Genomic DNA, 12204 nt, shown 5'->3' with positions numbered 1-12204 from the left:
GTTGTTCTGTAAAATATTCTTTCAGTGGAACACTTGCAAAACCTTCCAAGATGAAGAGTTCATTCCACTTAAAACATAGCTTTTTCTTTTGTGGCTTTAGACACTGAAATGCCTAAATATTGATTTGTTGATTATTTTCTTTACTTTTCCAGCTCCCAGTAAAACACAATTTATCTCTTTGAAACCTAAAATTCCTCTCATCCCAGAAGTGATAGACACCAAACCTGGTAATTACCCTGAATTTTTTTTTTCCAAATGTAGGGTTGAAAATTTATTTTATGCCACTCTTTGGAGTAAGAACTTCTGATTTGTATTTTGCTATTTGATGCAATTTTTCCATGAAAAGTACAAAAATGCAATGAAATGATCTCATTATAACCAGCCCTTCTGATACCATGGCAGCCTCACTCTGAGCTGTTGGGTGGATGACCAACCCAGAGAAAATACGGAAATACAGTGATGTGAGTGATTGAGGACTCCCTTGTCTAAGACAACGAAATAGTTTCCAGTACCACAGTTGACTGGAATTCTGATCACACTAAACAGCCTTTCAGCCTAAAAAGGGAGAAGTGTTTCCCTCCCCTAAAAATTCTGCCCTTGTTTTAGAGCTTCTCAGTTCTCCAGCTGCAAGATCAGAAAGGGTAGTATTTTCCTAATGCTCCATTACTTCTTTCTGAATTGAAGCTTACATCTTAACACTGACATTTGTTTACTCCTCAGGATATAGCAATGATGGTTTGCTGAAGAAAAGAAGGCTCTTTTGCAGGGAGGGGTTATTCTGTATATGTAATTAAAAACAGAGACAATTCTCTGCATATCGATTGCAGGACATATTGAATGACCAAATCTGCATTTTATTCTATCTATCCAGAATCTATACAGAAGTTTAAATGTTGACTTATGAGTATCCCTTTATATATAGGAATTTTGTTGCTATTCATCATTTTCATCCAAATTTTAAACTCTTAGCTTCTGGAAGAATATATTTCTCACTGTCCTATTCAATGGATTTTTCATTAGTGCATGTTTACAAAGTAAACAATGATTGAACCAGAGATTTTCTATTTAAGCAGGCATGATTTTTTTTTTTTTTTTTTTTTGCAGTTAAATGGGTGAGGAAGAAAAATGTAACTGCTCAGAAAAGGAATTGTCATGACTCCCTTCAAAGAGGCAGTGAGATTTCCAGGTGTAGGTGTCAGACCAAAGGAAATGAGGGATTAGTCAAAGGGATGTGTAGTTGACACTGTGACCATGGGTGAGGTCTCCATGTAGGAGAAAGGGAATTAAGTACTCTTACTCCGAGAGGTTACTTGGCGAAAGAAGCACATAGCTAATAAAACTGAAGGCCCCTAACAGTTTATTTTTTAATGTTTTATTTATTTTTGAGGGAGAGCGAGTGCAAGCAGGGGAGGGGCAGAGAGGGGGTGGCATAGAGGATTCCACGTGGGCTCTATGCTGATAGAAGCAAGTCCCATGCAGGGCTTGAACTCACAAACTGTGAAATCATGACGTGAGCCAAGATCAGACACTCAGCTGACTAGCCACCCAGGCGCCGCAAGAGCCCTAACAGTTTAAATCAATGAACTCCAATAGCTATATGACAGAAGGATTTAATGTACATTTATTTAACAATCATGCCTAGAGAGCTTTGGAATAAGATAAAAACTGTTTTGTTGTATTTTGAAAGGGAGCTATTACTAAGTGGATTGAGAAATACTATTGGATGTTTAGACCACTAAATTTAAATACATGTCTCTCTGATCTAATTATTCCTGTTAGTATAAGATAAAAGTTGAAAAAAGCAAAAAAGTCTGCATTTGATCTTAACGGTTTATACATGATTAGTTACATTATTAATTTCAGTCCTTTCTAAAGAAAGGTTTAGTAGAAATTCATTAATACAAATAAGGGGCGAGGATGTGTTCCTATCCATTTAAGATACTTGAGCAAAGAGACTTGTTAATTTGACATTTCCTTTTAAAATGTGGCCAATTATTTGAAAGCTAATGAGTCTCTATTCCTCTGGTGTGTACCTTCTAATCACCCAAGAATATCCACGCTTTTCCCCCTGGCATCAAATATAACCACTTCAGAATCTGCACCTAAAGTTACACAAACTCAAATTGACCTCCGGTGGTCTGAGGCAACACAGAGTAACAACAGGATCTCTGCAAACCATTGCTTGAGTTTTAGCTTTTTAAAATGTATTTATTTTTATTTTAGGGCAGGCCACCATTATAGCTTTGCGGAAGATTTCTGTTTCTAGCCAAGGTTCAGGAGAGCAAATCAACCACCAAAAGCTTTTCTTATTTGAGTGATTCATTGCCTTTCCCACCGCTCTCCTCACACTCTGCTATTTTTCCATTTCACTTTCCATGCAAGTTACTTTTCCTCTGGTTTTCCTTTGTGGTTAAACTAATGAGTAAAAACCCACATTGGGTTTGGCTTATTTTGTAAGCATAATCCAGTGCTTTCTTGAAAATCCCACCATCTACCATGTCCCAACGTGTCTGCCTCAACCAATCAGAATTTCATCCTTCATAATTAATCTTTAAGATTGTAATGGCCTTCGGCTATTCAAGCTTTTAATGGACTGGAAAAAAAAAGGAGAGACCTTCAATTACAGGTATTTTTTAACACGATTCTCTGACATGGTAGATAGAATTGTAAATTTTTCTTATTGCTCATTACAAATCATGAGCCATTGTATCTTTCTTTTGTGCTGAGGTGACTGGTGTAGTTATTTGCATGCCGCTTAACATTTTTAAACCTTTATCATTATACCTTAAAATTATAAAGTAGAGGAAGTTTTGTCAGAAGATATATTTACTTTTTTAAAAAAATGTTTTCAATGTTTATTTTTGAGAGAGAAAGAGACCCAGTGTGAGGGCGGGGGGGGGGGGGGGGGGGGGAGGGGAGGGGGGGTGTGGGCGCGCAGAGAGAGGGAGACATAGAAGTGAAGCAGGCCCCAGGCTCTGAGCTGTCATCACAGACCTTGAGGCAGGGCCAAAGTCACGAACCAGGAGATCATGACCTGAGCTGAAGTCAGACACTTAACCAACTGATCCACCCAGACTCCCCAAGAAGATACATTTGCTTCTGATAAACCCTGACTTTAATATTTCTGTGTGCAGGTGAATTGGAAGCTTAATTGATGGGGTTCCATACCTATTTGGTCTCAGTTTTAGTCAGGAACTAAAAAAATACAGGTTTTTCTTTATAAAATTTGTAAGACCACATTCTTTAATCTTTGTAAATTCTAAAAATGCTACAAGTAGCAAATCTTACTTTTTCTAAGTTTTAGAAGGCAACTGTGTAGAAATTAAAACACGAATCACAGCCTCAAAATTTCAGAAGAGTTTTTGTTTGCTATTTTCAGGCATGGATTTGTTTGGATAGTTACTATATTTAATGTATTGACATTTACTATTTATCCTTTCTCCTGTAGAATCTGAGACATCCAGTCTCCCTCTATCCTTTTTCTCTCTTACATACACATACACAAAACACACAAACACACACACACGCACACAATTTTTGCCTTACTATGTGTACTTCAATCTCATCACTTTGGCTTTGCCATTTATCTGTTGTAATCTATTTCTGGACAAGTTCTTGAGAAATCAAAAAAAAAAAATTTGGCCACAGTCATGCTAATGAATGATGCCGCCTTTCAGTAATACCTTGTGCTATTCATTGCTTTCAGAATAAATGAAAATTCTCTACCTGTGATATTTGTTGTTACATTTTCTTTTTTTGTATACTAACGAGTCTCTACTTATTTCCCCAAAACTTTTCACAGCCTCTAGTCCAGAAACATCACAGAGAACTCCTGGTAAATGTAGCATAAGAAATACAAGTAACAAAGTTATTTATGTCCTCTTAAGCTAGTTGATGGGTGTCATATTAATTAATTTATTTCTGTAAAAAAGGAAAGAGGGGCCTCTGAATGGCTCAGTCGATTTAGCATCCAACTTTGGCTCAGGTCATGATCTTGTGGTTCACAGGTTCAAGCCCCGTGTTGGGTTCTGTGCTGACAACTCAAAGCCTGGAGCCTTCTTCAGATTCTGTGTCTCCCTCTCTTTCTGTTCCACCTCCCCACCCCCGACTCTCAAAAATAAACAAAGATTAAAACAAAAAAAAAAAACATTATAAGAGAAAAAGGCAAAGAATCTTCACTTTTTCTTCTGCTTCAAAAATTGGGTTCCTTTTTTAATTTTCTTCCTGAAAGAAAAGAATACTTTTTGTTCTGTAGAATAAGAAATCTATCGTATCGTATTTTTATAAGTCCAGATATTGTAACCAAACTGTATTCGGCATGAAGTATCATTTACATACTGCCAATTTGAAACACATTGGAAGGTTTGTTATCTTTCAGAATACTTAAATAATATTTTTATTTAATTGGTTCAGTATCTGATAAAATCCAAGATTACTTTTTGACTTCTTTGATTTGCTAAACAAAATAGACTAAATTTCATATGTAAACCAATTTGTTCACCAGCAATAGGTGCTACCAAATAAAAGGAACATCATATGAATACTTGTGGCCCTTTTTAGACCATACATTCAATTCCTATTTTTTTTAAAAGAGTATCAGATCCAGCAAACCTGAGAAATCCAAAACTAACAGAGCTCAGACCTGGTTATAGGTCCATGGGTCTTTTTCCTCTTCCCACTTCCTTGGATGAAACTGACTATCCTGTATGAAAACAAAATGGCAGATGACAAGACACTCTGAAAAACCTCAGAGAGGCTACCCTGACCTCCCCTTAAAGCAGTATGTCCCCAGGTACTAGGAGCAATCTTCAGAATATTGGGTGGTGGGGAAAATAGTTAAAAAATCAACGATGAACATCAGAATTCTCATTTCTTTTTTTGTGGTTCATGGAAAGGATGTGGGGTGATTGAGCTTTACTGTAATAAACCATAGAACCAGACTGTTCACCAGCGAGAGAACAACTTTTACAGTAAAAGACATTTATTTACTATTTTAAATGGTTATATTCAGCATGGCCTTTGATATTACCTATTTTATTGCAGCCCCAGAACCTCAGACTCTACCACCATCACAGTCAACAATAGGTAATGAAGTTTCCTTTACTGAGTAGAAAACAAAACAAAACAAAAAAAAACCCACCTCTCTTTCTTTAGCACCTTTTATGTTGAACTTTGTCATTAGCTTGGGTTTTTAAAAAAATTCTTAATTTTCCTTCAGATTTTTATTTCAGCCATTTTTTTCAGAAGATACACTCTTTGTGCCTAACTAAGCCAAGCCTCTGTAACAGCCATGAAAGCCAGACTGGTTTTGATTTGACACATTCTGTGTTGTCTCTCCTTATATTTGAGTAATATTTCCTGAGCTTGTTTTAACCTGGCTGTTTCCAGTGGAAGACATTGGTTTCCCTCTACTTGTAGATATTTTTGTGTTTTTACTTATAGAGGTGTTTTTCTTACTTTCAAAATTCGAACATTTGCAGATTTTCTTGAAAAGCAGTATGATCTTTCCCGATCTAACTATCCTGATGTGTCCTCGGCAATTCATTAAGAGAAATAGAAAAACTCACCCAATGTTTATAGCTTCTTTTTCTTCAAAGAGAGCAAAAATTGTGTTCTGCTGGTGCTATCTTAGCCAATGACCCATATTTTCCTCTATAACACAAACTGTTGGTTACTTTATTGCATTCTTACCTTCCAAATGAGAATCATGCCCTCTTTTGTTTTTTCCATTTTTCTCTCCAAACTTAACGGACTACATTTTCGTTCATTTTGTCTAAAAACACAGGAATCTATTAAATAAAAAAGGAATGTCTTATATGGATAAAAGTTTCACCATTTACATATAATTGCTCAACTTTAGAAATTAGAATTTTTTATATCTAATTAGAGTTTATAGTTTTTCCTTTGATTTTGATTCCTTCCTGATGATTTTCATGTACTCTTAGGACCTGAAACTCCGGAAACCAAACCTTCAACAACATTAGGTAATACAGTTATTTGAGTGAGTGACCTTTATTTCCTCTTTTCCTGACTGCTGGTATTTTTATTAACAGGCTCACATTAATGGATTAATCCATGGATACCTGTTTGTGTTCTTTGTTCTTACTTGCAGAGAAAAAAATTTAAATTCTATGGTGTTATAAACTATATTTCATTTTTAAGAAGTTACCTTTCCTGAAACAATCTCTGAATTCAAAGACTTTTTATACATACTGTTAACTTGTGAACTTTTAATGCTAAATGAAAAACTTCTTTTGAATCTTAGGCCAAATAAATTTTAATTTGTATCCCTAGTGGCTCCTTAAAGGTACATTTCTCATGTTTCTGTTAAACATACACCTTCAAAATTTTTAGGAGACTGTCTTCTCTAAGCTGTACAGACTTTTGAGTTTTCCATCTCAAAATGGAATAGGGAAAATTTAATCAAAAAATATTATTCATGACCTCAGTTAACTGGGTACATGATGATAGAAAGTTGCAAAACAGAAGAATATCTACTCATAATAAACCAAAGGACTTAAATGTGCTTCTAAGATAGATGTAGTATTGATTGTCAGTTTTTTGAGCTACTGCTCCTATATTAACTAGCTAATTGTCTTTCTTCAGCTTCACCAAAGACCAAACGACCAGGTCGTCGCCCCCGCCCTAAAACCACACCTAGTCCAGATGTGCCCAAGTCCAAACCTGGTAAATGTGATGCTGAGGGTTCCAGTTAACATAGAAAATGGAATATATAGTAGCTTCTGATAAAGTAGCTACCTATTACCTAAATAGCTGGACTTTAAGAATCAGTACAGTTGACTTTCATATTTAAGCATCTGTACATTCTATACTTACCGTATATTTTTATTTTTTATTTGTAACTATTAGGTACACACACAGTCAGCTGGCCCACTAAATGGATTATTAAAGTAGGGCACCCTAAAAGTTTGTCATAGGATGCATATTTATGGCAGATGAGGTGTGGGAAAGGAAGGGGAAGAGGGGTAAATGGGAAGAGTGAAAGGGAAAATCACATTCCCTTTCTTAGGGATGAGGAGTTTAAGAGTGGGGATTAATGTTTCCTTCCTCGAGATGCTGCTTCATGATATAATTAGTATTCTTGCTTTTTGCTTCCATAGCTCTGGAACCTGCTACGGTACAACCGGAGCTCTTGGTGCCCACAGTCGGTAATTCTCCTCTCCTCCAGTTGCTTTCACGGAATGTCACTTTGGCTCTTCGTATTCTCCACCAGGCATGACTGCAGGGCCACTGCACCATCACAGTTTCATTCCATGCTTTTCCTCATGTTTTCTCTCTGGGTCTGAAGAGCCTGAAGATAGGAGACTTCTTCTAGAAGAATCCTACCTGTGTGCTTCTTTAAGGAAGGTCTGTGGCCTTGGACACAACTTCCTGCTTCTCCACAAACTCTTTGTCTCTCTATGTCCTTCTGTTGAGAAAACCTTCCCCTTCTCAGACAGGGACTTCCCTGCTCATCCTGGGCTTGGCAAATGGCAAGATTTTGTTCTGGTGCCACAATTGTCATTTCATTGCTTTACTCATTCCACTTGTAAGACTTTTGCCCTCTTAAAAAGCTGCATGAAATAATGGCTTCTTCAGCTTTCTGTTTCTTGCAGAGTTTTTGTGAGTATATTTTGATAATTAGAAGCATAAACACTATTTTTGGTCTAGGGTCCAATATAAGATTAGTGTGGTCTTTGCAACTTAAGAACATTAGAAGTCCCAAACTTGTTTTATTGTTTTTGGTACTAATGCTGTTTGACTGTTGTTAGTTCAATATAATTTCTCAGCATTCGCAAAAACTGTGCTTTACTTTGGAAAATTCCAGAACTCTGTAGCCATGTAAACTTCTGTATAATTTAAAGTGTGTATGGATTATTTTCCAGGTCTCCTACTAAACAAGATTCAAATTTCTACACTACTACTTTTATGCTTTAAAAAACCTTACAATTAAGAAATACAACTATTATACTTGTGATCTCTGAAATTATATACAAAAAAGTCTTACTGTAGTTCTCATTACTTTGCTCAAAGGCACATTTTGAACATTTCCTAAAGATTTTTCCTTTTGGAAAAATCGGTACAAATGGACATATTTCCCATCCTTCATACACCCCAGGCATTAATTTTATTGTATATTCAGTGAATTTATATAGTGTTTTTGCTCAAGTGTATGTGTCTTTAATTATGATAGTTACAGCCATGATCATTATGCTAATTTTTAATACCTTTTTCTTTAGCATCAAAACCATCCAAAAGACCTAAAACCACACATAGACCAGATGCACCTCAAATCCAGCCTGGTAATCACTACTTTCACTGCCTTGATCTAAAACTAGGAAAATGGTGTGTAAGTAACATTAATCTTGACATTCACAGCCCTGCTATGACACTAATTATAGCACCTTTTTCTCTTCAGATTCAAAACCACCAAAGCAATTACTTCCTAAACCCCAAACCACAGCACAACCAGATATGCCACCAACTAAACCCGGTAAACATAATTTCTAGTGCTTTAGTTTAAGAAGTTCATTCTGGGGAATGTTGTTGAAAATATTTACAATTTGTTATACCATATAAAGCATAAAAACCCAATATTATGATTTGGCTCATTATCTTTTCAAAGTAACCATACCAGTTAAATGAACAATCAATGTGTAAGAAGTTAGTTTTACATCTGATTGTCTGACAGATTCCATTTTCTTAACATTTTTAGGCTTTGTTTTATGAATTTGGGTATGTGATGAATAGAAGCCTGGTTTTTCTGTATCTGGAACATAGTTGGAAGTGATTTTAGCATTCACCACTAGATAGGACCAGGAAGGCTGACAATGTGTTCTTGTTTTAAAGGCATGTAGTCAAGGATTGGCTTCGTCTAAAATACCTTGATGGCATTTTAAACAGTAACTATTAACTAAGTGATTTCCTACCAAATAAGAAGATTTTTATATAACAGTACTAAAAACTCAACTGTTTTGCAATTGAGATTTTCTCCTAAGTTTCCAATTAGTGTAAAATTCTAATTTAGTAAGAGAGTATCTCATAATAAAGTTATGAAGAAAGCAATTTATATCAACTTAGAATAAACCAGGTTCTGTATCCTATGAATTAAGCATCAGGGAGCACCTAAAACTTTAGATTTCTTTACTTTTATTATATCTGTTTGTTTTTCATGATAGTCTTTGATCCTGCTACATTTGAGACTGAAGCTCCCTCCACAACCATAGGTAATGATGTTTTCCTTCTTGGTCAGTGTTTCTCTGGGCCTCTCCCTCTCATGTCAGTGGCTGTATTCTCTTACATAAACAATTGTAATTCATCATCTTTTTCATTCATTTCCACAAACTGTTGATTGTTTGTAACGGGCAACTTTCAACATCATAAGGCATTCTTACTTCTGCTCAGTTTATAATCCCTGTATGTCATTCTTCCTTTGATCACCTTCAAAGACATTCAGATTGCTGGCAGCACTTGATGCTGTCAAGGGTCACTGGGGCTGAGAGACGATCCATCCTGCAAACCAGGAAATCTTTGAGAGTTCTGCTTTCATGTGTGTATAATTTATGGTCATGGGAGAGGAGCAGTTAACAATGTGGTTGGGGCTTGAGGCGATACATAATTGTCTCTTTCTTGCAAAAGTCCTTTCCTCTTTGATTCCATACTATCCAAATACACCTGAACATTTGTTGACAGATTCATCTTGTCATCATGACGAATTCATACACCTGTTGACAAATTCATCTTGTGCTGATTTCCAAGCAAAATACCGATTCCCTTTTTTGTTTGAAGGCAACCCGTTTTGAATATTGCTTCATCCTGTTGTCCTTGCCTTCTCCATCTCTTCTGTAGGCACAGGTTTCCATTAATTCAGAAGAGTTCGTCAGATGTGGCTTCCAGCAACTCTGCAGTGATGTCTTAGCAAAAGGGAATCTCTATATAAGTGCTTACAGCGTGTTCATGATAAGATGTTTATATTACATTTAGTCTTCTGGGCTTAATGACAAATAGAGATGGTAATTTAAATCCAAGGAGTTATAAATCACAATTTCACATGTATGCATAATTCGATCATTTTAGAATGTTACAGAATTATAGGAATCCTGTTTATAGAGCCAAAAAGTCAAATTATTACTCTTGAGATTTTTTTTCTTAATCATTTCTATTGCTTGTTTGAATACTCATCTCCTAATTATTCATTTAAAATAAGTGAATAAAAAAGGAGAAATAGAGAAAGAGTACCCCATTTCATATGGATAAAAGGCACAAGTTTATGTTTTGCATAACTGTCACACATCTCTAATAAACAAACAAATTGAGAATATTTTTAGAAATTCTCCTCACTACCACAATTCTTCAAAACAAATAACAGTTGTAGTGAAAGCCTTCGAAATACTAACAGAAGCTTTTGCAGTTTTTCAGAGTAATTTAAAATACATAGTAGCCAACTGACATGTTTTTGGAGCCAAGTTTCCAATATAGTTGGAGTCAAATAATTAAATACAGGAAAAAGCTTTCCATTGGCCTCATAGGGATGCAGAATACAAGAGGTATGTCTTTTGTGAGTTGTATGAATGCCAGAGTACAGCCAAATACCATTTTAACAGCGTTCAGAAATGCTTTCAAAACATTACAGGGTAAAGAAAATACATTTTGAAGATAATTTTCTTTCCTTTTCTGTATTTCTTAAATCTTCATTGTTTATTGTATTGCTTTTGGCCAGTTCCTGCCACAGACCTTGAACCTGTAACTCTGAGAACTGAAGCTCCCAGGACAACATTGGGTAATGACTTTTTATGTCCTTAACCAAGTGCATTTTCCATTTGTTGTCCAGTCTATTTCATTACTATTTTCGTCAAGTGGTGTTCTTTTTCTAAGATTTTCTCATCGCCCTCTCTTATCACTCAACTATATTCTTCATTTTGAATATTGAAGATGTTTAATATAAGTTATGTGGTTAGTCACTTGGTTAAGCCTGTATGCAGCTGGTACACAGCATCTGTCTTCCATATTATCTAGCTTTATTAGTGCTTTACAGAACCTGTGATTCTGCCCCGTGTTCTGTGGTAAAGCTAAATTTCAAATACAATTAGGAGTGGCTGCTCCATAAACATCAATATTAATTCTATGGACATCAACTGAAAGTTGTTTTAAGATAGGCAGGGCATTTTTATGGTTTACCAATGATTTTAAGAAGTTAAATTTGTTTATTCTAATGTTTAATGGGATGTATGTCTAAGCCAAATAATTTCTAAATATGATCTCACAAAAGCAGGTGAGCCTGGGTCCATCTCCGATATGGACATGCTATGTTTCTGGTTTCCCTGGCGTCAGGATCCTTATTGAAAATCTGACGCCAATAATAATAAGCTTTTTCAGATTATTAGAATAATGTTATATAATCCTTCTCAGAGAACTGTCAGTGGACAACCCCCCCCCACAATTTTTTTTTTGCATACAGATGACAAAAGTCCAAAACAAAAGAGACAAATTTATTAAGACTTAGGAAATTTAGCCAAATTTTACAAAATATAGAGCTGTGTATCATCCTTTCTTGAGTTTCTGGAGTCATAAGACAACATTAACCAGTTTCCTTCCTCCAGCTCCAAAAACAACACAACGGACAAGAACACGTCGTCCACGTCCCAAACATAAAACCACACAGAGCCCAGCGGTATCTCAGACTAAACTAGGTAAATATGTGGTTCCTGGTACCTGTGGAACCCCTTGGATATGATACGTGCATGACAGTTTAACTTGCCACCTAATAGCTCTGGTGACCCTTCATTGTGAAGGCCGAAGTCACAAGAGCTCTAGTTAATAATTATGCCTTCCTTGTGCTGCTTGGTATCTTCTTGGTACCTTTGTATTTTATTTGCTTCCTCTGAAAAATTATATTTTTCTCTTTGATTCTGGTTTATCAAAAACTTACCTAGTTAAGTAACTAGCATATTTAGTTCACTTAGTCACACATTTTATTAAGTGTTCCATTAGCCTCTGTGAAAAATAGTTCAGAAGTAACAAATGACTTCACTTGGCTGAGGAAGGAAGTTTCTTATGTAGAAACTGTTCATTAATAGATGTAAAGGAATATGGGCAGAAGCAATATATCTACTGGGCTTTACCAACTGTTAGGCACATAGTTAATTCTTAGAGAAATAAAAGATCTGCGAGCTGGTGAGTGTAATGTGGACCTCAAAATTTATA

At 35.8% G+C, this 12204-nt stretch overlaps 1 protein-coding gene across 13 annotated transcripts in view; it reads left to right on the top strand.

Annotated features, from left to right (window-relative positions):
- LOC102970387 (ABI family member 3 binding protein) overlaps nt 1–12204 on the top strand; it is a 257824-nt gene that overhangs the window by 145475 nt on the left and 100145 nt on the right. For 12 of the 13 annotated variants that reach the window (XM_042998592.1, XM_042998593.1, XM_042998589.1 and 9 more), the window contains 10 exons: nt 153–227; nt 5044–5085; nt 5946–5984; nt 6607–6687; nt 7122–7169; nt 8241–8303; nt 8420–8494; nt 9180–9227; nt 10721–10780; nt 11601–11690. In XM_042998592.1, the coding sequence (XP_042854526.1) occupies nt 153–227; nt 5044–5085; nt 5946–5984; nt 6607–6687; nt 7122–7169; nt 8241–8303; nt 8420–8494; nt 9180–9227; nt 10721–10780; nt 11601–11690 (621 nt within the window). The remainder of the gene's footprint in view (nt 1–152; nt 228–5043; nt 5086–5945; nt 5985–6606; nt 6688–7121; nt 7170–8240; nt 8304–8419; nt 8495–9179; nt 9228–10720; nt 10781–11600; nt 11691–12204) is intronic. The other variant, XM_042998586.1, reaches the window with a different exon arrangement.

The sequence above is a fragment of the Panthera tigris genome, chromosome C2 (assembly GCF_018350195.1).
Source record: "Panthera tigris isolate Pti1 chromosome C2, P.tigris_Pti1_mat1.1, whole genome shotgun sequence".
Classification (NCBI taxonomy): Eukaryota; Metazoa; Chordata; class Mammalia; order Carnivora; family Felidae; genus Panthera; species Panthera tigris.
The sequence above is the reverse complement of the archived record's forward strand: the minus strand, read 5'-3'. Positions and strand labels throughout refer to the sequence as shown.